Raw genomic sequence first — 25,930 nt, forward strand, 5'->3', positions numbered from 1 at the left:
CTCCTTGCCCTTCATTTTTGAGACAGGGACTCGTGTAACCCAGGCCGGCCCCGTTTGCTAGTCAGCTGAGGACGGCCTTGAACTTCTGACCCTTCTACTTCTACCTTGGAAGTACGGGAATTACAGGCATGCACTACCACATCCTGTTTATGGGGTGCCGGGGCCGGAACCCAGGAAGCCCTGCACGCTAGCCTCGACTCACTGAGCCCCCTCTCCAGTCCACGCCCTGCCCCCGGCCGACCCGGAGCTCCGCTCTTCATTCCAGCTGCTTCTCCTAAGAGCTACCTGAGCAGAGTGGCCGAGTGGCCATTCCAGACCGTGAGAGGCCACTCCCTTCCCCGTGATGATGACGGCACAGCAAAGAGACGACAGGACAGCGGGGTGTAGTCCCTAAAACAGGCTCTTTAATAATGTTGTCTTCACTGAAGAGCTTGGCTTTCCCCCCAGCATTGGGCTGGGGCTGGTGGGCGTGGCTGGCGGCCCAGGGCTGGGGAACCACCCGCGGGCCTGGCTTGATGGGAGTGGCTGGCCATCGCTGACCAGTCAGGCTGATGGTGCAAGTGGCCCAACTCCGGTCGGCTGGGCCTGAGGTCGTCAGGAATCAAGTAGGCCTTCATGGGCGAGGCAGGCTGTCAGTGGTTGCCACCGTGGGAGTGACCGCCGTCTGTGCCCAGGGCCTGAAGTCACCAAATGTGGCCAGTTGTCGGTGAGCTGCCTGCCGCGTTTGCCCAGCCTTATAGACACATCCGTGGTGGACGTGGGCAACCACCAGTGGGAGGAGCTTGAAATCCTGGGTTTGATGGACCGTGGATAGCCTTGGCCTGCCACAGACGGTCTTAGTGGGCCCCTTGGAGCGGAAGTTGCTAGCCGTGGCTAGCCGGCCAGCTGTCTTGGGCTTGACCGACCGTGGACAGTTGTCTCCAGCCACTGTTAGGTGTTGGCGACCATCATGGGCTGGCCAGGCTGTTGGTGGGCGGGGCAGACCACAGGTGTTCTTGGCCCGCTGTGATGGGCATGGCGCCCGTGGGCAATAGGCGTGGCTGCTAGTAGAAGGAGTACTGGTTCTCCACTGCGCGAGCGCGGCCCAGCGTGGCCTCCGTGGGCTCTTCGGTGGCTCCAGACGCGGCCTCCAGCAGGTGCTCTGCGCTGCTGCTGCGGCTGCGCGCACTGAGTGGCCCCTCGGGTGGGCGCGGGGGCAGGGACGTGGCCGAGGATGATGAGCCGGACGACGACGCTGCTCCGGCGCCATTGGAGGGTGAGGTGGGTGGGCAGGTGGCCGTGGCCAGGCTGGAGAAGTAGTGCTGGCCAGCCGGCTCGGCCCAGCAGGAGGGGACCGGGGCCACCGTGCTGGGCGCTGGTCCTGGGTCTGTAATGAGAGGCCATGCTGGTCAGCATTCAGCCCTGGGCACCTGAGCTTCATCCTCCAGAGCCAACCAGTGCCAGACAGATGAGGGGAACCCAGGAGACAGCATGTAGGCACACGTGCCTTTCCCGCCTAGGCTAGGCACCCCACTGGGTGCTGAGCTCTAACCTTACAGGGCTTCCGGCACCCACCCCAGGTGTGTCCAGGTGAAGGGTTCTGAGTCTGGGTCTAACATATCCAGCGGCCTTTAAATCACCATGTTGCAGAGAATGGCCTTGAACCCCTGATCCTCCTGCCTTCGCCTCCAGAGGGCTGAGATTACAGGACTGCACCCCCATACCCGGTTTATGAGGTGCTGGTGGGGATCAAACCCAGGTCTCCAGCATACGAGGCAAACCTTCTATATAGGAGCCACACATCAAGCTCCAGGTGGTGGCATCTTACCAGGAAGCGGGCCTTGGGCACGCACGTAGCTTCTTAGGGTGATGTCGGCGGACCCGCCTGACTCCAGGGGGATGGGGTGGGTGTGGAAGTGGCGGAGCATGTCAAACACAGACTGGAACCACAAATGCTGCACGTGGCACTGGCCGTGGCCGTTCAGAGACAGGCGAAGGTGCTGTGGGCACAGACGGGAGGGAATGAGCAGTGGTGGGGCCCCGGGCTGGCTACCTGCTTACCAAGTTGTCACACCGAGGCCATATGGTACTGTGTGGTGTTGGGGGTCCTCACCCTGAGTCCTATCTGGGGGTAGGTCACTCCTGTGGTAGGTACAGGAGATGATCAGCATAACTAGGCTGGGGCTGAGGGCCGCAGACATCTGTCCTCACCCTGGAATCAGTCTGTCTTTTTGAATATTTGTCTTGGAGAGAGGATCTCAGGTGACCCAGCAGTGTGGAATGATGGCACGTGACTCTTAGCGATGACTGGTCCTCTCTGGGAATCCTGAGTTTACGTGAGGCTCAGTGTAAAGAGCCATGGACCACAGCCTTTAGGAGTGGACCACAGGTCTCCCGTGTCAGGCCTGCTCTGCCCACTTTGAGACAATTGCAGCCCAGCTAGGAGAGTCCGGGTTAAAGGCCATCTCATGCCTGCCCTGCTTACCCTCCATGGGCCCCGGTGAACAGGGCATCATCCTGTCTCAGTTTGACAGCAGTCCCTCTAGGGTTAGTAGTGCTGGCCCAGATGTCAGTCACCAGCCACCAGGAGTGACATTAAGTGCCTGGTTGTCGGAGGAATCGACAAGGTAGTGCCCCTAGGGAGACCCAGCCTCCTCCACACGCACACACACAGCTGGCCAGCACTGCCAAGAGTAGGCATGAGGGCTGCTGGAGGTCCAGTCAGAAGTGAGGGTGGCCATGACTTTCAGCTGCAGGCCAGGGGCAGGAAACTTGGGGTGCTATGGGGATGCTGGGAAATGATACCCTGGAAGGATCGGAGGCTGGGTCTATTTCCTTACTGGAAACCCGGGGTGAGTGTGAGGGCACAGTGACTCCCGCCACACTGTCATGCCCCAAGCTGCTTGACTCTTGTCCTCCTTTTCACTTTTATTGGTTTAAAAAAACCTCATCTATCATGTATGTATGTACAAATGTATGCATGCACGTATGTATGTATGTATGCATTATGCACGTATCGTCTATTGGTCTGTCACATCTTTATGTGTACATATGTGCAAATGTCACATGGCATTTTGGAGGTCAGAGGTCAGCTTACAAGAGTCAGTTCTCTCCTTTTCCATCGAGTGGGTCCTGGGGATCAAACTCAGGCAGTGACACTTGGCTGCACGTGAGCCTTCCTGCTGGCCCTTTCCTTCTTTCTTTCTTTACTAGTTTATTTATGGAGACAGTCTCGTGAGCACAGGCTGGCCTTGAATCCAATATGTAGCCAAGGATGACTCCTGACTGTCCTGCCTCTACTACCTGGGTGCTGGGGTTCCAGATGTGCACCACCGAGTCCCGACGTGTGGATTTGCTGCATTACAGATGATCCCCACTGGCTGTAAGCGTCAGGGTTAGGAGAAAATGGCGCCTCAGAGCCAGGTAAGACAGACAGCGCGTGCAGGCGCAGGCTGCTGCTCACGGCAGGGTTCTGAGACAGGGCCTTGCTTTGCTTGCTATGTAGCCCAAGCTGGCTTCTCACTCCTGACAATCCTCCTGCCTCAGCTTCTGAAGTGCTGGGACTATAGGCATGTTAATCTGGCTGCGAAGCTAATTTCTCAGAGAGACTGGCTTTTTGAGTGGTCTTGGTCATCAGCTGGGATGAGCCTTAGGACCTGGGTCACCTCAGGCTATCTCCCCAGAACAGGCTGCTCCCCGTCACCCGCCAGACCACGAACACTTGCCTTGGCCTTGCCCTGGAAGTTGAAGGTCAGCACACACTCCCCAGGTCGCGTCTCGCTTTGGCGGATCACAAAGAGGCCATGGTTCCGGGGTCCCCCGGCCAGCACCAGCTGAGCAGCCTTCACTCGGGACAACGTCCCATGGAACCAGGGGTAGTCGGAGAGTTCCAGCTCAGCCTCCGTTTCAGTGTCTAGCTCAGCTCCTTCATCCCCTGGGTTGGTTGTGACAGCACGAGGGACAAAGGAAGACAAATAAGTCAACAGGGAAGGGGAGCCGCATCTTGTCTGTCTGGGTAAGCTGCCACTTGAGTATTAGACTCAGGTGGAGAACTGACTGACCATGTCTAGTCAGCCTTGAGGTAAACTGAGGCATAGGGAGGGAGGGAGCACTCGCAAGCCAGGGACAAAGCTGAGAAGAAGCCAAGCCTCTTCTCCACCTGGCTCCAGGAAGTCCTTTTGTTTATGTGTAATGTAGGTGTCTGTGGGTGCATGTGTGTGCCGGGAGACGCCAGAAGAGGGCATCAGATCCCCTGGAGCTGGAGTGACAGACAGGTGTGAGCGGCCCCACATGGGTGCTGGGAACCAAACTCAGGTATGTAACAGGTTTCAAACTCAGGTATGTAACAGGCTTCAAACTCAGGTATGTAACAGGCTTTCTCTTGGCTGCCAACCAGCTCCAAATCATGACATGGAGACTTATTAGTTACAAAGGCTCTGCCTTGGCATAGGCTTGTTTCTTCCTTTCTTTCTTTCTTTCTTTCTTTCTTTCTTTCTTTCTTTCTTTCTTTCCTTCTTCTTCTTCTTCTTCTTCTTCCTCCTCCTCCTCCTCCTCCTCCTCCTCCTCCTCCTCCTCCTCCTCCTCCTCCTCCTCCTCCTCCTCCTCCTCCTCCTCCTCCTCCTCCTCCTCCTCCTCCTCCTCCTCCTCCTCCTCCTCCTCCTCCTCCTCCTCCTCCTCCTCCTCCTCCTCCTCCTTCTTCTTCTTCGTTTTTCGAGACAGCATTTCTCTGTCCTGGGACTCGCTCTGTAGGCCAGGCTGGCCTCGAACTCACAGAGATCCACCTGCCTCTGTCTCCTGAGTGCTGGGATTAAAGGTGTGTGCCACCACCGCCCGGCTAGCTCTTATAACTTATACTAACCTATCTCTCTTCATCTGCCCTTTGCCTCAGGCTTTTTACTTTTCTTTCAGTCTCTGTGTCTGTCTGTCTGTCTGTCTGTCTGTCTGTCTTGCAGCTGCCTAGCTGGCTTGTCCCAGGTGTCCCCCTCTTTCTCCCTTGTTCTCTTCCACTTATCCTCTCTGCCCATCCCTCCCCTGCCTAGCTATTGGCCATCCAGCTTTTATTAGACCAATCAGATAGATGCCTTAGGCAGGCCAGGTGAAACAGCAAAACATCTTTACATAATTACACAAATGCAACATAAACAAATGTAACACTCCTTTACATAGTTAAAGTAATGTTCCACTACGTGGGTTCTCTGGAAGAGCAGCGATCACTATTAACCAGCGAACCGCCTCTCCAGACATTCAGCTCTGACCTCTACAGCCCGAGTACTGGGTTACAGGCTTGTGCCACCAAAACTTCCTTTTGAGCGGGCGTTGGTGGCGCAGCCTTTAATCCCAGCACTCGGGAGGCAGAGGCAGGCGGATCTCTGTGAGTTCGAGGCTAGGCTGGACCGACAGCCTCCAAAACAATACAGAGAAACCCTGTCTCGAAAAACCAAAACCAACCAAACAAATAAAAAACCCCTGCCTTTTGTGCCTCTATCTGTATGAACAACTTACCTCCCTCCCTTTGTCTGTCTGTCTGTCTGTCTCTTTCTTCTTCCTTTTGCTGGGTCTCACTATGTAGCCCAGGCTAGCCTAGCCTGGAACCTACGCAGATCTCTTTGCTTCAGCATTCTGGGATTACAGGCATGCGCCCCACCCCCGTGTCTGTGAGACTATAAAACCAGTCACAGCAGGGAAGGCCAGGTGTCCATACTGGCTTGCAAAGGTCAGACCCACTGCAGACACAATTGGCTGAAATGTCATCACTTCTGGGGACCCACATGGTCCCTGTAGAGGGGGCGGGGACCCCAGGGGTACCTGTGTTATTGCCGTCACTGACACCACCTCCTGAAGACTCCAGGGTTTGAAGGAAGGTCTCCAGGGGGACATGGGCCAGGGAGTCTCCCACAGTGTCTCGAGCTCTGCTGTGTGGGGCTGTCACCACGGTGCCCACCGCTGTCGTCGTCTCTGGGGGCCGGGACATGTCTGCTGCAGGGGACACATGGGGTGAAACACACCTCTCATCTGCCCTCCAACACCGTCCCCACCCCACCAGGTCCGCCCCCACCTACCTTCTGTCAGGAACTCACAGCTGCAGGATGCCACACGGCTGGCCAGACAGCCTCCCCGGGCACAGGACAGCCCTGTGTCTTCCTCACTGTCCCTGTGCAGTGGAGAAGGCACAGCGCATCTCACCACGGGCCTGGGCGGGGCCTGGGCGGGGCCCCAGGGCTGCTTACAGAGCATGGAGTTCTTCCCACGCCCTCACCCTCTGTGGCCACTGTGTGAGCGACCCGCCGCCCAGGCCACCGTGAGCATGGTGCTCCCGCTTGTGCTCATTCCTGGGATCCCAGGGACACCCTCCAGTGGGGGATGGCGTGGTGATCAGTGGAGCCTGGGCAGCCCCGTGAGGCCATCCTAGCTCTAAAAAGGGTGTGACCCCAGGGGAAGTCTTTGGAGCAGATGGCCATTATATGAGCACGCACCTTGGGGATGAGGCTGTGAGGCACTCAGGACTCTAATTGAGCTTTATTTAAATGAATCTGTTAATTAGAAAGCAGCCCCCTCTCATCCTATTAGCCAGAGAAACCGCTGCCAAGTACTCAGCTGGGTGACACCGCCAACCCGCCCCGTCCCGCCCAGGGTGACTTCTGGACAGGGGAGTCATCCTCTTTCTGTACAAAACTGACCAGATGTGCCAGCCACGCCACCAACCACGACTCCAGTGACCTCAGCCTACCAGCTTGCTCATCAAAATCCAACTTGTCTGTAAAATGATGTGTGTGCGTGTGCTCACGGGTGGGTAGGTGTGTGTGGATGTAGGTGCCGGACGTGGCCTGAGGCCGCCGATCTGCTGGAGCCGGAATTACAGGCCATTATGAACTGCGTGACGCGGGTGCTGGGGACCGAACCCATCCCCTGGAAGAGCAGTACTGCTGTGCCTTCTCTCCAGCCCCAAGCCCTACTTGTGATGAGGGGTGTGGCTGGCAGAGCACATGGGTAGCATGCACGAGCCTGGGCTAGACCCACAGAGGCCTTGATGTCCTCCACCTGTCTGGCTCTGGCCTAACCATTTTGTTGTTTATTGGAGGTTTTGCTTGCTTGGTTTTTTTTTTTTTCTTGTTTGTTTGTTTTTGTTTTTTGTTTTGAGATGGGGCTCATGTAGCCCAGGATAGCCCTAGCTAGCTATGTAGCAGAGGATGACCCCCAGGCTCCTGATCCTCCTGCCCATCTTGGGAATAACTGATGCTGGCTCTAGGTTAGTACTTGCTGTCTGGGAGCTGGGTCACTGGGGAGGAGGGGACGAGACACACCTCCACCTGGCCACCCCCCCATCCTCGGGGCCAGAGTACTCACCCAGGATCCACACAGCCCTGGATGTCAGCCACCCACGAGTGCTTCTGCAGCGAGTCTATCGTCTCCAGAATGTACTCTGCTCCGTTCTCCACCTGGGTAGGAGTCGACCAGCTAAAGCCTCCTCCACTGCAGGGTGGGGGCGGAGCACCCCAGGACCAATGAGCAAAGGGTTCAGATGGCTTCGCTCACCCCTGAGTTAGGCCCCAAGGGCATGAACAGAAAGGAGGACAGTGGGATCACCCACGTCAGGGGCAGGGCTGCATGTAGCCCGAGTCCACACGGACGGAGGCGCCAGCCCCTGGCACTTATTATAGTCAAGAAGCCTCGTGTTCGGAGAGCAGCCACTTGCTCAAAGGTTCCGCAGCAGCCAGCAGCAGCTGAGACCTGGACACAGCCCCGATGCCCAGTCTTCCTGTTCTGGTCCCCTGCGCATCCTGTCACCCTGAGAGAGCCTCGACAGCCTTCCTTTCCCCGTGGGGAAACGGGCTCACAGCGGGCTGGCAGGGGAGGGGCTCACAGCGGGGCTGGCAGGGGAGTCCTTCTGCCTCAGGGGTGCCCGAGGACCACCCAGCAGCTGAGAATACCAGATGGACAGTGCCTGTGTCCCCAGCTACCAGTCTTGAGGGGACAGCTCAGGACATAGAGTTGGCACACATTTACCCAATGAATAAAAGAATCTGTGGCTTGTATAAACACAAGCTCAATAAGAGTTTGCCGGGGGGGGGTGACCGTGCACAGCTCCAAGAGGGAGGAACGGCCTCCTGGAGGGACTCGGCTTCACAGTCAGGTTCCTTCCAGGAAGCCCTGACCACAACCCAGCAGCCTGGACTCATGTCCTCAGCAGCCCCGCAGGCCATCCCAGTCCTGTGGACCTGGAGGAGAGGGGGCTCCAAGGCCCACTGGGGGCCTCCCACACACCCGCATGTCTTTGTTCCCTCTGCAGGGACCAGGCTGGTTCCCACACTCCCACTTCCCGGTGCCTGTGGACATCTGCGTAACCTCAACAAGCTGGTCACCAGCAGCTGTGAGGTGGGTGTGTCTGGCTGCAGAGGGGGGACAGGAAGGGAGCTCTAAAGACCTTCCTGGGACCCAGGAAGAGATGGGGAACAGGGCTGGTGAGACAGGTGAGTGGACGGCGGCGTTTGCTGCCGGGCTTGATTTCCAGGGGAGGAACCCACCGGTAGGCGGGGAAGAGTTCTCTCAGTTGACCCCTGAAAGTTACCCTCTGACCTTCATGGCCACACTGTGGCAAGCACACGCACGTACACACCAGGCAGATAAAGGTAGCCAGGTGGTGCTGCGCTCCTTTAACCCCAGCACTGAGGAGGCGGGGGCAGGCGGAGCTCCAGGAGTTCAAGCCCAGACTGGTCTACAGAGTGAGTTCCAGGACAGCCAAAGACACACAGAGACAAACTCTGTCTCGAAAAACTAATAATAATAAATGTAATTAAAAAAATAAGAAAAGGGCTGGGCGTTGGTGGCGCACGCCTTTAATCCCAGCACTTGGGAGGCAGAGGCAGGCGGATCTCTGTGAGTTCGAGGCCAGCCTGGTCTACAAGAGCTAGTTCCAGGACAGCCTCCAGAGCCACAGAGAAACCCTGTCTCGAAAAACAAAAACAAAAACAAAAACAAAAACAAAAGAAAAAAAGAAAAAAAGGAAAAAAAAAAGAAAAGGAAGGAGATCCAGGTGGCCAACCATGTCGGGATGCATGACTCTAGAACGCAAACCAGATCCAAGTCCTACCTAGTGATGGACCTGCTGTGGGGTTCTATCACCCCCTTTGATGGTCTAACCTGCCCCCTGTAATGAGCTGTGTAGCCCACTAGGGCTGCGGCCCCAGGCAGACACAGACCTGGGGGCTGCAGGGGGCTCTTACCTTGAGCACGAACGTGTTGTCCTTCTCAGGCATTTCCAGGGGCATGGTGGTTCGGACCTCAATGATGGCGGACAGGGGGATGCTGACCTTGGGTCTGGAAGCCTGGGAGGGCAGAGGGAGGGACAGTGGGAGGAGCCCCTCGGAGGCTTTAGGAGACCCTCTCCGCACCTCCCACCCCACTTTAGAGATGGGGACATCGAGAGAGACAGCAAGGACTCTCCTGTGGTCACGGCAAGCTAGAGACTGGCTGGTACCTGAACCCCAACCCCGTGAGCTGTGAGTGCCCGCTGGCCCATCCTCCACCCCCCCCACCCCCCCCCACCCCCGGCACCTATTTTATACGCTGTTCTCCCTTCTCTTCTCGCCCTCCTTCATTGTCTCTCTTTCCTTCCTCATTTTGGTACTGGAAATTTTGCCCAGAGCAAGCTCTCTATGACAGAGATCCTCACTGGGGGATTCTAGGCAGGCGCTCTGACACTGAGCCAAACCCCAAGCCCTTGGTTTTTGGAAATAGGATCTCAATCTATAGTACCGGCTGACCTAGAACCCACCAGGGAACCCTGGTTGGCTTGAGCTTGGGCAGTCCTTCCTGAGTTTACTGAGTTATGGGATTGTACAGGTGGAGCATTGCATTAAAATTTATTTATTTAATTTTCTTTTTCAGGCAGGATCTCACTATATATCTCTGACTGGCTTGGAATTCACTATATAAATCATAGCACAGAAGCCTACACAGTGATGCCGGGCGCTGGTGGTGCACGCCTTTAATTCCAGCACTCGGGAGGCAGAGACAGGAGGATTTTTGTGAGTTCAAGGCCAGCCTGGTCTACAAGAGCAAGTTCCAGGACAGGCTCCAAAGCCACAGAGAAACCCTGTCTCAAGAAACAAAAAACAAAACAAAAAAACAAAACAAAAAACAAGAAAGAAAGAAACCTACACAGTGAATCCAGGTCAGTTTGGGCTATGTGACATACTGTATCAAATGACCTCCAGTGAAGAGCTGGGGTGTGGCTCAATGGTAGAGCACCTGCCTAGAATTCTCCAGTGAGGGGTTGGGGTGTGGCTCAATGGTAGAGCACCTGCCTAGAATCCCCCAGTAAGTGGCTGGGGTGTGGTTCAGTGGTAGAGCACCTGCCTAGAATCCCCCAGTGAGGGGCTGGGGTGTGGTTCAGTGGTAGAGCACCTGCCTAGAATCCCCCAGTGAGGGGTTAGAGGTGGGGTGGGCATGGCTCCCAGAATAAGGTGCTTCCTGCTTTGGATGAGATGTTCTGGAGCACAGCTCTCATCTCAGAACGGAGCTCTGGAGCTGGGCATGGCCTGTCTCCAGGCACGGGGCAAAGGGAACTAGCATGCCAATGCTGCCCTCACAGGGTTAAGCCAGGGCAGTTAGCAGGGCTCCTGAGGAGGGTGGCTCTGTGCAGGCCCCTCTATGCTCTGCTCGACAGCTCCGGCCTGTGCCCCTGCGCCTCCCTGGACTGGCCCGAGGCCCACATTCCCGGCAGGGCTTGGGCTCTGGGACAGGGACTTTCTGAAGAGGAAAGGGAAGGACCTCATATCTGGTGGATGGGAATTCTTGGCCACTCTGGACACTGTCCAGCGGGCCCTGGGCTGGGCTTACAACAGTGACGGATGGGCCTAGCTAATCACATCTTCACACCAGCCTATGGCTGGGGTTGGCCACCTGGGGCAGAGAGCACGGGAAGGTTTATAATGGTGCCTTCAGCTGGGCACCCATTGGCTGGAGATGCTGTGTTCCTGGGTCCCTTCTCTCAGCCTGATGTCCGAGGCCATCTGTCTTGATGTAGTTGTAGTTGCCCCTTGCCCCCAGTGCTGGGGTAGAATCTAGGACCTCATGCTTACTAGGCAAGGACTCTAACACTGAGTTATATACGTGCCCCTCACTGGGGGATTCTAGGCAGGGGCTCTACCACTGAGCCACACCCCAGCCCCTCACTGGGACTCTAGGCAGGGGCTCTACCACTGAGCCACACTCCAGTTTTACCTGCTTCTCCCTATTTTTTTGTTTGTTGTTTTCTTTTCTTTTTTTCCTTCAGTTTTGTTTTGTATGTTTTTTGTTTTTGTTTGTTTGTTTGTTTTTTTCAAGACAGGGTTTCTCTGTGGCTTTGGGATCTGTCCTGGAACTCGCTCTGTAGACCAGGCTGGTCTCAAACTCACAGAGTATCTGTCTCCTGAGTTGATCCCCAAGACCCACATGGTAAAAGGAAGGAACTGGCTGCCTCTGGCTGTCTGCTGACCTCCACATGTGCACCCCCTGCTCAATAAATAAATGTTTAAAAAATTTTTAAAGCTGGTGGACCCTTTAAGAGGCAGGGCCTAGTGGAAGATGGTTGGTCCCTGGAGCTGCTAAGTTGGGAGGAGATGAATGAAGTTCTCAAGGAACCTGGCTAGTTATGTAGTTATTTAACCAGAATGAGTTAATGTAAGGCAAGGTCACTCTATGCCTGACCTTTTCTACAAATGGCTATTTTCTCCTCCTCCTCCTGTCTGCCCTACTGTGAGAGGCTGTGAAGACCTTCCTAGAGGTAGATGGGGCTTCCTGACCTTGCCTTGGACCTCTCTCTCTCTCTCTCTCTCTCTCTCTCTCCTTTTTGTTTGAGATAAGATAAGGTATCATGCCGGGCGTTGGTGGCGCACGCCTTTAATCCTAGCACTCGGGAGGCAGACGCAGGCGGATCTCTGTGAGTTCGAGGCCAGCATGGTCTACAAGAGCTAGTTCCAGGACAGCCTCCAAAGCCACAGAGAAACCCTGTCTCGAAAAAACCAAAAAAAAAAAAAAAAAAAAAAAGATAAGGTATCATGGAGCTCAGACAGGTCTTGAACTTGCTATGTAGCCAAGGATGACATTGAACCTCTGAGCCTCCTGTTGCTACCTCCCCAAAGCTTGGATATAGGTAGTTACCATGCCCAGTTTCTTCCTTCCTTCCTTCCTTCCTTCCTTCCTTCCTTCCTTCCTTCCTTCCTTCCTTCCTTTCTTTCTTTCTTCCTTTCTTTCTTCACAATCTAGCCTCTGGGACTTTGTTATAGAGACAGAAGATGGACTAATACACTCTAGAGTGATCCACAAGTCCATGGATCACTCCCAAGTATTCTACTTTGCTCCGATATCCTGAGAGCCTGAAGCAAGATCAGGGGCTAGGAACCTGTTTGTCGTCATTGAGCTGAGGAAGGAAGGGCTCAATGATCCCTCAGGAACACTCTCTTCTGCCAGCAGTGAAGTTGGAGGGCTCTGCAGGGATCAATGGAAAGACGGGAGGGCACCAGCTGCTGTGTCCTCTCCCCAGGGCGACGGGGACAGCTATTTAGAGAGCAGCAGCTGGGACTGCCACTCACAGCAGGAGACAGCGAAACCTCGGGCCTCTGCCCCTGCCCTCTGGGTGGCCCTGGGCAAGCCACCCATCACCAGGCTTTGGTCTCTCTCCGTGTCTGTAGATTCGAGTTTAGTGGCATTTTTCTCAGGGGCTGAAGGCGGGGTGTGGGTAAGACCCCCTTGGGGAGTCTGGGGGCACTGGGAGTTGGGGTGAGCGCTCTTCACCAGTGTGTGCTGGGAGTCCTCACAGCGTCTTGCTTCGGGAAGCTCTTACTCCGGCACCTTGAGGGGAGGCTGGGGGGACGCTGACTCAAGGTGTCCGGGAGGGTACTGGGGAGACTGAGCCCCGGGGTGGTCGGGTCTTGGGGTGTTACCAGCTGCCATGCCAATACTCAAAGGACTTCCCTGCATTCTGGCGACCATCTGAGTGGTGCTATAACCAGCCTGCTTCTGCCACCGCGATGACTGCAGGCAAGCCACGCCCCTCCTCTCAGTGCTAACTTTGTTCCCTTCCTCCCAGATAGCCTCATGCAGGTCAGGCTGGCTTCCAACTTGCTATGTAGCCAAGGATAACCTTCAACTTCTGATCCTCCTGCTTCCAAGTGCGCTACCACTCAGGGATTATGGGGTGCTGGGGCTCTGGGCTTCCCGAGGGCTAGGTAAGCACTCTACCAAGTGGGCTACTCCCCCAGCACCCCTACTTTTCAAGCACGTTACATTTGCTCCCCTGAAGCAGACCCCACACTTCCCTGTCCCCTAGCACGGGAGGGCTTTGGTGACCGATGGGCCCGGGGCCCGTGGACTCAAAGTGGCATGAAAATGATAGTAGCAGACAAAGACCCTGTCTTCCTCCTGATGGGAAGGAAGTGGCCGCCCGGTAGGGCTCAGCTGGAGCCTGGCAGGGGCAGCAGATGTGTGACTGCCTTGGACCAGGACGCAGGCCTCTCGGAAACATGTCTGAATGTACCGTGTTACTTCCTGCCTTCACATGCTACATTTCGTCTCTGGGGCGTGCCGCCTGTCCCAAACCTGTGCCAATCAGACGAGGCCACACAGTCCCCAGATCAGTCCCAGGCACCCACCTGTCACCGACCTGCAGATCCCTTAGTCTGTGACGGCGACATGCACCGAGATACGAACCTTGGGTGGCACGAAGAACTCCAGGCGGAAGCGCTCCCCAGCCACGGCCCTTCTCAGAAGCAGGCGACACTTCTGCCACTGCGCAGTGCCCCCAGGGCCCGAGGCTGCATCGTCTGCCACCATGAAGCGCAGTGCGCCCTCACGCTGGATGTCCACTAACTCCACCTTCGCCGCCAGTGTCCGGGCCAGCCTCAGGCGTCGCGTCCATTTGTCTCGAGGCTCGGATGCAGGCTCGGCGGTCTTGGGGGTGGCTCCAGCATCGGGTTCTGGGGACGAGCGCCGGTGCCACAGGTCGCGTACTCCGTCCACCACGCACAGGCTCATGTTTCGTAGTGAGAAGCCCTTGCGCACACGGGCCTTGGTGGCGGCGTGGGCAGACACGTCCTCGGAGCTGCGGGAGTGGCCATAAGCTGCAGCCTTGAGCGCTGATGTCACGGCAGGCTCGGGCTCCATGGCTGCCGTCCCCAGCACTCGGCGCACCTCCTCGCTGAAGACTGCCAAGAAATTGGCTGCAAAGTGGCGGGAGAATGAGGTCCCTGCGTCAGGCGTGTCGTAGGTCGGGTTGTCGCGAAGGAAGCGGCAGAACTTGTGAGCAAAGTCCACAGCAGCCACCTGTGCGTGCAGCTCGCAGAACTGCCGCCAGTCAGGGACTGGGGCGGGGGCGGCCGAGCCGGGGGTGGCACCATTCATGGCTTTGGTCCCATGGCAGCCTCAGGCTGAGGGGGGAAAAGAGGTGAGTGTTTCTTTTTTGTTTTCTCCTCCTTTTCTTCCTCCCTCCCCCCTTCCGAGGAGAGTCTCATGTAGCACAGGCTAGCCTCAGACTCCCTATGTAGCAGAGGATGACCTTGAGTTTCTGATCCCAGTGGCCCATCCACAGCCCTCCCTGGGGATCTATGGCATCATCCGGGCTTTATTTGAGCCGCTCCACCCACTGAAGCTAGAGGTGCAGGCTGCTACCCAAAGAGTGCATGTGACAGATAGGGAGGTAGGTTCTAGAGGTGGGGGTGTCTCAAATAGCACTCTTGGGGATCCCCAGGGTCATTCTTTCCGGGGACTGGTCAAGGAGGCTGAGGGGACAGACACTTTCAAATGGTGCTCCGTGATTTTGGGTGACCTTATGATCTCCCGTAACCTCTCCAATGTCTCCCGAGGAAGAGCCACCTCTGCAGCCCCTGTGGACTCCGCCTTAGCCTCTGTCTCCTCCTTCATTTTGGCCACCACGACCTGAGCTGTCTCGTCCCTTCCCTCCCTTCCGGCATGCTCTGCCTGAGTCAAGGCACTAAGGAGCCAGCCAACCATAGCCTTCAACTTCTGGAGCAGGGCCCTCCCTCCCTACGATGCTCCTGGGTACCTATCTGTTATAGTGACAGCAGCTTGCACTCAGTCTCAGGGTCTTTAACTAGCTCTCTGGTCCTGGGACTTTGGGGGCTATCTTCCTATATGGCCCAAAGATGACCCTTTTCATTATTGGCACCGAGGCCCAGCCTCCTTAGGATCACCCCGTCACGGTAGTGTGCCTGTTGTTCCTTCCAGAGCTCCCATCCCCACTGGACCAATCTAGAAATCCCAGCTGTCTCCTCATTCCAGCTTCTTCCACTTTGTTGCTAGGCAACTCCATCTTTTACCACTTAGGATGGGTAAACTGCAGAGTGCATGTCAGGTAGTCATCTAGGGGACTTGCTTCCTGTCCCCTGTTGTGGTAAACCTTCCTGGGAACACAAACCCAGCCATGTTCTGCCTCCCTCATCTATTTTATCTCTTAGATTGTACCCAGTACCTCCTTCCTGCAGATTACTCAATGACTCTACCACTGAGCCACCCCCAACCCCTCACTGGGGGATTCTAGGCAGGTGTTCTACCACTGAGTCACACTCAAGCCCCTCACTGGGGGATTCTAGGCAGGTGCTCTACCACTGAGCCACACCCCAGCCCCTCACTGGGGGATTCTAGGCAGGTGCTTTACCACTGAGCCACACCCCAGCCCCTCACTGGGGATTCTAGGCAGGGGCTCTACCTCTGAGCAACAACCCCAGCCATTCCATCCATTTTCCTTTGGTAACTTTGACCTTAAGTTAGTGGGGGGAAAAACAAACTAAAACCCAAACCCAAGGAGATTAAGTAGAGAAACTCAGGTCTCCCCTGGCAGCCCCCACAGGAGAGGTCAGTTTAGTGTGGATTGTTGAGGGGCAGCACCCGTCCTTCTGAGGCACTGATGTGGAGACTCATGCTCTTACCTGTCCTCCCAGGATCCCCGTGGCGCTGGGCCTGCCCCTCCCCCACAGCCCTTGGGAACCCCATCTCAGATCTCCCCGTTGTCTAAGCCCTATAATTAAACGCTAGGTAAAAATAGCTGTTGGACTTTTCAGCAGCATCCTCGGGGCCTCCGGGCCAGAGGGCAGTCATTAAGTACAGGTCACCCAGGGCAAAAGTGCTTGGGACAGGCTTCGTGAAGCCTTCGCCAGGCCTCACACCTACAGACGGCACCACAGGACTTATCAGGGCTTTTGGAAATCAGAGGGTGGTGTGCAAAGCCCATGGAGGTGGAGAGAGATGGGTGCCGGGTCCTCGTGTGCGTAACTCAGGCCAGCCCCTTACTATATTTTTCTTGCCAACTCCTATTCACCCTTCCATGATAAGTCCTCTTCTTCCAGGAAGCCTTCCTTGACCTCCTCTGCCCTGGCTGGCACAAGTGTTCCCTCTTGAGTGTACTTCTTGCACTGTGTTGTGCGCATGATTGTAAGTCTATCTCCCCAGCTGGCATTAGGCATTCCTTGTGGGCAGAGGCTAACGGCACCCACCAGGCCACCACCACCACAGCCTCCAAGGATAGAGCCACTGCTAACCCCACGAGGCCTGCTCCAAGTCCATTCACTTATCCAGCAAGTCATCTCCTGCTCTGTCCACATGGCATGGGTGAACATGGGTGGAAGACAGGGTGTGTGGAGGCTGCCAGGACGTCAGCCCCAGAACTCACTCACTCCTCTCTCTCTCTCTCTCTCTCTCTCTCTCTCTCTCTGTCTCAAGACAGGGTTTCTCTGTGTAGCCCTGGCTGTCCTGGAACTCACTCTGTAGACCAAATTGGCCTTAAACTCAGAGCTCCGCCTGCCTCTGCCTCTCTAGTGCTGGGATTAGAGGCGTGCGCCACCACCGCCAGGTGGTTTTCCGGCTTCTGTCTTTGTCCGGTTCAGCTTGTTGAGAATGCCTATGAAAGTAGAGTCACGGGGACCAGGACCTAGTAGGGTCCCACCTAAGCCAGATGGAAACTGGGCAGGTTTGGGCAGGTATGCTGTGTTCTAAGGAGGAAGCTGGTTAGCTCTTTCCTGATCTCCGGGACCCACCCATCGGGCAGGCCAGCAGCGTATGGGTCCAGGCCTCAGTACAGATGCCTGTGTTCCAGGATATACAAAACAGGGGCAGAGGGTGTGGTGGCATGTGCCTGTAATCCTAGAATTGGGAAGCTGAGGCAGGAGGATTAGAAGTTTTAGTTTACTCTGAGCTACATAGAAAATTCCAGGCCAGTTTGGGCTATATAGCAAGATTTTTTTTTATCTCAAAATAAAAATGAAGAAGCAAATGTAATCAAGAGAGGCCAGCATGCACCTTACACCTCATTGAGGTAGAGACCCAGGACTCACAGGTGCGAAAGACAGAGGGGAGGCCGGACGCCACAGACCAATGGACCCAGCCAAGGAAGTGCTGTTCCCAACAGCCCCTGGGGCCGGATCTGGAGAGGAAGTGAAGTCCTTGACCTTGGCTGACCTTCCTGAATTCTGAGCATCACTTGGGGAATGGCTTCCCTCCCTGGAAGGACAGACAGGCCAGGAAGTGGGTTCCATAGTCAGGGCTGGGCCTTGCTCTGTCCACCTCCGGGTAGAGACCAGCCAGTGTGTGACAATCAATTACCGTGCAGGTGACTGTGGGTTCAGATAGTGGGACAGCAGTGTCAGAGAGCAACCCCTGAGGTGCCAGAAGCGGGGTGGGCTGTGTCAATCTGTCCCACCATCTGGGCTGGTTAGGTTTATGAAAGCCCTGGTCTCCACCCCTTCTCCTCCTGTCTCTGTCTGGGCCGCCTTCCTTCTTGGCCTTTAGGTGCACAGAGCCTTCCCCTTTATTTTGACATTTATCTGTGGGTGGATCCTGGGGATTGGAACTCAGTTCTCATGCTTTCAAAGCAAGTGCTCTCAGCCATCTCCCCAGCCGCCAGCCCTCTCTTTTCCTGGAAGTTTCTCTCTATGCTAGACAGGAATTCACATATCCTTATGGCCCTTGAGCCTCTGGTGCCTGTGGTTGTGTCACAACTTTCCTCATGCGGCCCCGGGTGCTAGAAGTGGCCTAGTGCCTCAGCCCTGGAAAGAGTGTGCTCTGTCCTGACCCAGCACGCTAGTCCCTGCAGGCCCGTTCTCTATCAGTAGAAAAGAGGGCTGGGGCAGGGGGCCAATTAAGACACCCAAGTATGGTCCCTGGAGACTGGGGACCAGCTGCCACACCCTACTAGGACTAGGGACAGGTAAAGGGTGCCCTGTATTTTCACAAGCACCCCGAGGCCTTTGGGCAGAGATAAAGACAAAGCCTTCTAGCCAAGGGTTAAGAGGTGGTGGGTCCCCAGGTACTGGGTAGGCCCACCATCCTCCACACTTCACTACAATGGGATCTGTCGGGGCTTAGCTGCCCTACCTAGCGTCTCAGCCTGGAAAAACGCTGGCTTTTATTGTTTTTGAAATAGTCTCTTTAGCACTCGGGAGGCAGAGGCAGGCGGATCTCTGTGAGTTCGAGACCAGCCTGGTCTACAAGGACAGCCTCCAAAGCCACAGAAAAACCCTGTCTCAAAAAACAAATCAAAACAAACAAAACAACAACAACAACAAAACAAAAAACAAAAAAAAAAAAGGAAAAGAAAAAAAGAAATAGTCTCTTATGTAGTTGAGGACTCACTATTTTGCCAAGAATGATCTTAATTGCTTCATCTTCAGGCTCGGGATTACAGGTGTGCACCATCTAGTTTATTGGCGGCCCGGGTTGGGGGGCACCCAGATCTTCATGGAATGCTAGGTAGGTACCCCACCGACTCAGCTAATTGCCTCAGAGCCTGTTTTTTGGCTTTGTTGTTCTTAAGTGGATGGGGCAGCAGAAGGGTGGGGGAGGGCAGGGCCGGGCAGAGGTAGCTTGACCGAGTCCACCCTGCTCATGGCCTTGCAAAGCCACCGCCTTGATCAACCCCAAGGCCAGACACCCAGACCGAATCACCGCGCAGACAGGGGCAGCAGAGGGGGCGGACGGCTTTCCGGTAGTAAAAATAGCGCTGACAATCGGAAAGAGGATTTTTTTTAAAAAGCCCGTCTTCAACCCTCGCCAGCGGCGAGCATTTCCGGACCCCGAGGCCTGGTCATTCCTTAAAATATTGATGAGGCCGCCTCGCCGCTGCGCGCTAATGGGCAGAGCACTAATCGATCCAGCGCTCGGTGGGCGGGGAGATGCGAAGGCCCCGCCCCCTGCCCAGGAGGCTCAGGGTTTTTTTTTTTTTCTGGGAAACCCTTGCTGTGGTGACAACATCTTCCCTTAAGTACCCCTCCTGCTCAGCAGTCTACAGATGCCCCCACCCCCGGGAGGGGGAAGGTGGGGAGTCTGAGGTCCCTCAGGGTGCAATCTACCTGCTACCCAGGGTGCCCGCGTGTGATGTGCGGCTTGACCAGGCTGCATTGGGCAAGATGCCCCCTTCTGCTGCTGCTTAGCTTGTAAGGGACCACCAAGCACATGAGAGGATGGTCAGAATGAAGAGTCATCTGTTTCAGGCGAGACAGTGCTCTCCTTCAATGAGCCATTCACTATTGGGAAACTGAGGGCTCCCCCGCCTCCACCTAACCCCCCCCCCCCCCTCCACCGCAACACAAGAACAGTCTGCTACAGGACTTTCCTGGAAGCTGGTCCCGGCCATGACTGCTCATGCGGCTCCCTTGGCCGGTGCCACGCAGCTCGCACTGACAGCAGACGCTCCTGTGGTTTCCAGCTGCATCTAGTACCGAATCTCTCCCCACGCAGCCCCAACCCGCATTCCTTCAGCCCCGCGTGGCCCTCGTCAGCGATGTTAGGTGCCTGGGCATTGCTTCTCACCGCTCTGAACCAGCCCCGCATGCCAGAGGGAGGACGTGGCTGGTACTCCCCATCCTTGCCCACCCCATGATGCTGGCATCGGGTAGCAGTCAGCATGACTTCTGCTCTCCACATTCTTGAGCCTGCTGGGACTACAGGTAGATTGAGAATCTATGGCCGGTAGAGTGCTTGCCTGCTGAACACTCGCAAAGCTCTGCATATACGGGCACTCCGGCAAACAACTGTCGTCCCAGCACTCAGAAGGCGGGGACAGAAGGATCAGTATAGCAAGCTGGAGGCTACCCTGGGCTACTCGAGTTTGAGCCACCTTGTCTCAAAACAACAACGCTTGGGGTAGCGTTTGCCTAGCATTCAGAAACTTTGTGTTCTGTCTCAGCATCACGCCTGTAACCCCAGCCCGTGGAAGGCAGAGGCAGAAAGATCAGGACTTCGAGGCTGTACTTGGCTACAGGAGACCCTCCTTTACCTCAAAAGATTGAAAAAAAAAAAAAACATTGGTTCTGTGGCTTTACAAGTGTGTGTGTGTGTGGGGGGTCTCTGGGAGTCTTGGCTTTTCTGATGCCAGGCTTCCCGCTGAGCACCCAGAGATCTCTTCCTAGACCATGGCCTGCCTGGAAAAGCGTGTTTGGAATGCATCTGTTAGAACAGTCTAGAACACTCCTTCGCCCCTCAGAGCTAAGCCAAAGCATTTCCCTCCATCCATTTGGGACAGTGGCGAGGCAAAGGGACTAGGTCTGACTCCCAGCTTCTCTGCTTCTTAGCCCTCACATTCGCTGGGGCCTCGGTTTCCCCATCTATGAAGGGCCTGAGCATACTAACTTCACGGTTTGTAGCCAAGCGTGATGGTGCATGCCTGTAATCCCAGAAGGCAGAAGTAGGAGGGCCATGAGTTCAAGGCCATCGCTGGCAACATAACAAGTTGAAGGCCAGCTTGGTTTACATGACAGTGTCTCAAAAATAAACAGGGCCTGTGAGATGGCTCAGTAGGTAGAGTCACTTGCTGACAACCTGAGTTTGGGACCCAAATGGAAGAAAAGGAAAACGGATTCTAAGTTATCTTCTGACTGCCACAACTGCCAGGTAGTACAACACATGCATGCAGACGGAACCAGACAACGTGAATGTAAGAACTGAGACGTAATACGGACGGAGAGGTAGTTTAGAAATCAAAGTTCTCCCTGCTTCTGTTTCCTAAATGTTTTTTTCTAAGTTCCCTCTTTTGCCTGAGCTCTCTGGTACCTGGATACAGTGACCTTTTCCCTACTCTCCCTGTTTCCTGCCCCCCCCCCCCGCTCAAGTCCTTATAAATGGAGGCCCACACTGGCCCGGGTGAGTTTTAGAAGCATATCTGACTGGACCACCTGTCTCCTACAGCATCTCCCCTGTAACGAAGGCCCTCCCACCAGCCTAGACAGAGAAATGGGGTTTTGGCAAGGGAGGGGCCCAGACTCTCCAAATGTGTGTCGACCCAGTGTTCAAGATGAGCCAAGTCCCAGGCCTGTCCCTTCCTGTAGTTCTCATTCCTACAGGATCCCTTCAAGGGCGCGGAAGTGGGGACCCGGGACCTGCTTTTGGGGACCCGCAGCTGGGACCTGCAGGAATAGGAGTCAGAGGACAGGGACTGGGACCGCACCCAAAGCTGGGTGGGTTGTCTAAAATGGCCACTCCACGCTTTCTCAGAGCACCCGGTGCTGGACAGCTCCCCAACGTCAGGCTGGCTCCAGACACACAGGCCCTGCTCTCACCGCCTTCACTTTGGGGTGCAGAGCGGAAGCAGCCGCTCTCCAGCAGTCTCCCCCCTTTCCAGTGTTGTATGCTCCACTTGGGTCCTGACCCAGACCCTCCAAACCTGCAAGGTGTTCCCTCTACCCGCCATTCCGTTTATTTTTGTGGGTGCGCTCGTAGGTGTGTGTATGTGTGCTCATGTGTGTGTGTGTGTGTGTGTGTGTGTGTGTGCACCTGTGTGTACCTATGTGAATCAGAAGTTGACATCAGACGTCTTCCTCAGTCTACTTTATTTTTGTAGATTTGGCCTGGCTTATTGTCCAGCAAGTTTTAGGGATTATCCTGTCTGCCCTTTCCCAGATCTGGGATTACAGGCATGTATAGCCCAGCATGGGTTCTGGGGTGGATGTGACTCGGCTCCTCATACGTGTGACAAGCACTCTAACACCTGAGCCATCTCCCTAGCTGTTCTACATATGATATGAGTGATTCCTGAGACCTCTCTCCTGTGACCCCCAGTTGAGCAAAACAGAACTCTGGGTGCTGCTGGTGCCAATTAAGGTGACCTAGGCTTTACTCTGATCTCCTCTGACACTGGGCACACAGCCTGGCATCATCCCTTCCACCCCACTCTGTCCCAGCAGCTGGTAAGCCTGTGGCCTCGATGGAACCAGAGAGCCCCCTCTTCTCCTGGGCTGCCTCTACCCTTGCCCTGTTATAACACCTGTGGTTTGTGACCTGTTTCTTCCAGCAGACTGTGACTTCAGAGGACTTGTCCCCTGTCCTCAGAGGGTTACAAGTATCTGCAGGGTGCAACTCCAACCTGCTTCACCCAGAGGAAGAAAACAGTGTCCTCCCACATACCAGGCCCTGCTCACCGTGCCCAAAGAGGTGTGGGCTTGAATTCATGTCGAGGGCACAGATACTGTCCCTGGGGACAGAGCACGGCCATAAAAAGACTCAGCTAGGTGAGAGTGAAAGAGACTTTACTAGAAGCAGGGACTGTGGCCGCCCCTTGTGACCCCACATGGACAGTCAAAGATAGACAATGGGGCAGGCTCTCAGACTAACCAAGTCCCATGGGGACTGCAGTCTGGAGGCTCAGAGCACCTGAAAACCCTCCCTCATTCTTTACCAGGGTGCAGGGGACAGTGCAAGAAATAAGATTCAGGCTTGGGCATGCAGTGCAGTGCACGCCAGTGATCCCAGAACTTAGGAGTTGGAGGCAAGAGGATCAGGAGTTCAAGGCCAGCCTTGGTAAGACAGTGAGACGGAGGCCGTCCTGGGTTGCATGAGACAAAACAAGGGCACCAGGTGGTGGTGGCTCACGCCTTTCATCCCAACACCGAGGAGGCGGAAGCAGGCTATTCTCTGAGTTCGAGGCCAGCATGGTCTTCAGAGTGAGTCCTAGGGCAGCTAGCGCTGTTACACAGAGAAACCCTATCTCAAAACAAAAACCAAAACAAAAAAAAAAAAAACCAAGAGCTACCAAAATGACTTGGTAGGTAAAGGTGCTTGCCACCAAACTTGGTGACCAGGTTATTCCCAGAACCCACATGGCAGGATGAGAGAGCTGACTCCCGGCATCTTCTGTATCCCAACAGATTCCCCCAAATAAGTGCAGGAAAAATGTAAAAACAAGAAATCAAAGCCAAGCTCTTGCCAGAGAGAAGTGGCTTGGAGGTCTCTGTCTTGTGGGTTGGGTGACTTTGGACAAATCATTTCACTTCCTCTAAATTTGCTTTGTGACAATGCTCAGAGCCTGGCGTGGGTCAGCTGAGACCAAACGCTTAGCCCGGGGAGGCCCAGTCTCCACTGGCTGGATGTTCCCGCCTTCAGTGCAGGGGTGGGGGCGGGGGTGTCCTATGTGCATGTTCCAAATCCTCCTTGGGGACTCCTAGTAAGTAGGTAAGAGGGACCTTGGAGAGTCATTTTTGTTTTTCACAATTGGGGGAGGGAGGAAAAGTGTGTGTGTTAACTCTCTGTTCCCCAATTATCAAGTGCTCACAGGCCTCACCACCAACATCCACGGCTTCCAGGGTAGGTGTGTAGGCTGCTTACAGGGGCTAAGAGGGGGAGGGGTAGGAGCAAGCAGCAGGTAGGAAACTCTACCCCTGAGCTCCTGCCCTCATCAAACCAACCCTGCCTCAAAAAACCCACACAAAGGTGGGAGTCCCAAGTTGACAGGGCACACCACACTCAAACAACAATAATACATACAATTAAAGAATCAGCTATTTAAGGCAGCTCTCTGCGAGTTCAAGGCCAACCTGGTCTACATAGAGCGTTGCAGGCCAGCCAGGGCTACATAGTGAGACTGTCTCAAACAGCAAACACCCTGATACCTCACACTAACTTAATGGGAGTTTGTAAGACTTTTTCTTTTTTTTTTAAGATCTTGAAAGCCAAAAGAGATATACTGAAGATTCAGATCCCCCCCCCCCCCACACACACACCATAGCCTTCTGGGGAAACCACTTATCCTGGCTGCTGCCCAGGTAGGAGGGCTGCTCCCTGCATGGGTCAATCCCAGCAGCCCCCCCAGCAGAAATACCATTTTGTTGGTCACACAGATCAGGTTGACGAGATGGCTCAGTGGGTTAGGGCACTTGCTGCCAAGCCTAAGGGCTGAGTTTGGTCCCTAGAACCCATATGGTGTAAAGAAAGAACCGACTCTCACAAGTTGTCCTCTGATGTGCGTACACACACACACACACACACACACACACACACACACACTTTAAACAGTTTACAAAGGGGCAGAAATGCAGTTCAACACGCCCTGACAGCCCACCCCCCTGCATCACCTCGGGTGAACCAGACTCAGGCTGATTCACGTTCACAGCCTCTTTGGGGGCGACCGCGACGCTCTCCTGCAGGCTTCTCACCCTGAGAGCCTCGCTGAGGGGGCCACGTGAGAGAGGATGGGTAGGAAAGCCCTGGCGGGTCGCAGCCCCTGCCTGTCTTCGGCCCCGCAGCAGCCGCCGTGGCGCGGTTCCTATGCGCGCTGCTCTCAGGTTCCTCAATGGCCTAGGCCGAAGGGGCTGAATGGAGGGCGCTTACCCGCCCCTTCTTAAAGGCGCCGGCCTGTCACCCTCGGCGATCCTCCTCTCAAACCCGGGGCTGCTCCCGAGTGGGCGGGTCACGCATGGTGGCCGTGGGAAAGGAGCCCTGGGCCGGCCAGAAGGAGGGCTTCCTCATGGGGTGACTGTGGCCCCGATGGAGTCCCCCCAAACCCCAGCCGTCAACCCCATTCAGGGCTGATCCACCTCCTCCCAGACCCGGGAAGAGACCTTAACGCCCCCTCCCCCAGCCTCAGATCCCTTCCTGTAGGGGACCAGCTGCGCTCGTCCCCCCCAGCCGGCCCGTGTTCGAGAGGAGGGGACCGGGGCTCAGCTGCTCCGGAGGTAGCTGCTCCCCCCCGACCCCCGCCCCAGCTTCCCGTCACTGTCCACCTCGCCTGGGCTTCGGGTCCCGATCCGATCCCAGCGGGGCTCATCCCTCTGTCGCGCGTCGTCCTCCCTCCCACCGGTGCACACAAAGACGGCAGCGCTCGGACCCGGGCGCGTGCGGCCCCGGGGTGGCGGTGAGCACATAGCACACAGCACGCAGCACACACGCCCGCCCTCAGGGACAGCCGGGCGCCCGGGTGGCGTAAAGCAGCGTGGGGACAGGGAGCTAAGGGCAAGCAGGCCGTACCTACAGGCGCGCAGCTTCGGCCGCGCGGGCCCGGGGCGCCCGAGGAGCGCTGCCCCGACCGCGGCCGGGATCCCGGGACCCGGCGGCGCATCGCCCTCCGGACAGGAGTTCGGCCTTCGGTGGCCCGCGGTGACGGCGGCGGCACCCGCTCCTCCGGCCTGCGGTCTGCCAGGCTCGTGCGCTCTTGGCGGTCCCGGCGCAGCCCCCTGGAGGCTCTCTCCGGTTTCGGGCTCCCGAGCGCCGCGCGCTCTGCGCCCGGGCTCACGCGCCGCGCGCCCCTGCGGCTCCCTCCGCGCCCCCGGTCCTCCCCTTCCCCCCTCCCCCAGCCCCGGCAGCGCGCGCTCCGGGCCCCGCCCCACCACTAGCCCCGCCCCAGCACGCCCACCCTCCCCGCTCGGGTCCCGCCCTCGCCGCGCCCCCGCCCGCCCGCGGGGCGCGAGCCTCTGGACACGCCCCCGGCTCCCCCTCTCCGCCCCCGCGCCCTCCCCGGAGCCCCGGTGGCGCCGGCCGAGCGCTCGCTCTTCCTCCGGGCCCGGGTGCCCGGGCCTCCCTCGCCGGGGCGTCTCCCAGAGCCTGGGGGTGGTGGGTCCCCCCCCAGGGCAGGGTAGGAAGGTGTTTTGCGTGGCGGGCCACTCGGGCCGCGGACACCCTGGAGACGTCCCTGGGTTAGGAGAGTCAGACGGGGCGGGCGCTGTAGGCAGACCCTCCGCCGCGAGGACAATGGGAGCCT

The 25,930-nt window shown here is 56.3% G+C and overlaps 1 protein-coding gene and 1 long non-coding RNA gene across 4 annotated transcripts; one reads left to right on the forward strand and one right to left on the reverse strand.

The window, feature by feature from the left end:
• Positions 1-382: 382 nt before the first annotated feature.
• Sh2b2 (SH2B adaptor protein 2) lies at positions 383-25,489 on the reverse strand. 3 transcript variants are annotated; one of them, XM_013120735.3, is made up of 9 exons: positions 25,201-25,489; positions 13,669-14,384; positions 9,201-9,302; positions 7,324-7,415; positions 6,039-6,130; positions 5,785-5,952; positions 3,705-3,913; positions 1,808-1,979; positions 383-1,366 (listed from the first exon to the last, which is right to left on the reverse strand). In XM_013120735.3, exons 2-9 carry the CDS (start codon positions 14,356-14,358, stop codon positions 1,044-1,046), a joined length of 1,848 nt encoding a protein of 615 aa, XP_012976189.2. In that variant the 5' UTR covers positions 14,359-14,384; positions 25,201-25,489; the 3' UTR covers positions 383-1,043. The 3 variants fall into 3 exon arrangements, with proteins under 3 accessions (XP_012976189.2, XP_005080443.2, XP_040587382.1); XM_005080386.4 differs by having other exon boundaries at positions 5,785-5,955; XM_040731448.1 differs by lacking the exon at positions 25,201-25,489 and adding an exon at positions 24,309-24,695 and having other exon boundaries at positions 5,785-5,955.
• LOC121133981 lies at positions 8,125-10,062 on the forward strand. The gene is made up of 3 exons (XR_005870990.1): positions 8,125-8,352; positions 9,386-9,476; positions 9,865-10,062. It is a non-coding gene; the product is annotated as an uncharacterized LOC121133981 (long non-coding RNA).
• Positions 25,490-25,930: the final 441 nt, after the last annotated feature.

This window comes from Mesocricetus auratus, unplaced genomic scaffold, assembly GCF_017639785.1.
Source record: "Mesocricetus auratus isolate SY011 unplaced genomic scaffold, BCM_Maur_2.0 Super-Scaffold_100025, whole genome shotgun sequence".
Taxonomy (NCBI): Eukaryota; Metazoa; Chordata; class Mammalia; order Rodentia; family Cricetidae; genus Mesocricetus; species Mesocricetus auratus.

Coding starts and splice junctions, on each gene's coding strand:
- Sh2b2 (XM_005080386.4), bottom strand. CDS start 14,358: ATGAATGGTGCCACCCCCGGCTCGGCCGCCCCCGCCCCAGTCCCTGAC. Junction 5,956..6,038: donor CTGTGAGTTCCTGACAGAAG/GTAGGTGGGGGC, acceptor TGTCCCCTGCAG/CAGACATGTCCCGGCCCCCA. Junction 3,914..5,784: donor CAGTGACGGCAATAACACAG/GTACCCCTGGGG, acceptor CAACCAACCCAG/GGGATGAAGGAGCTGAGCTA.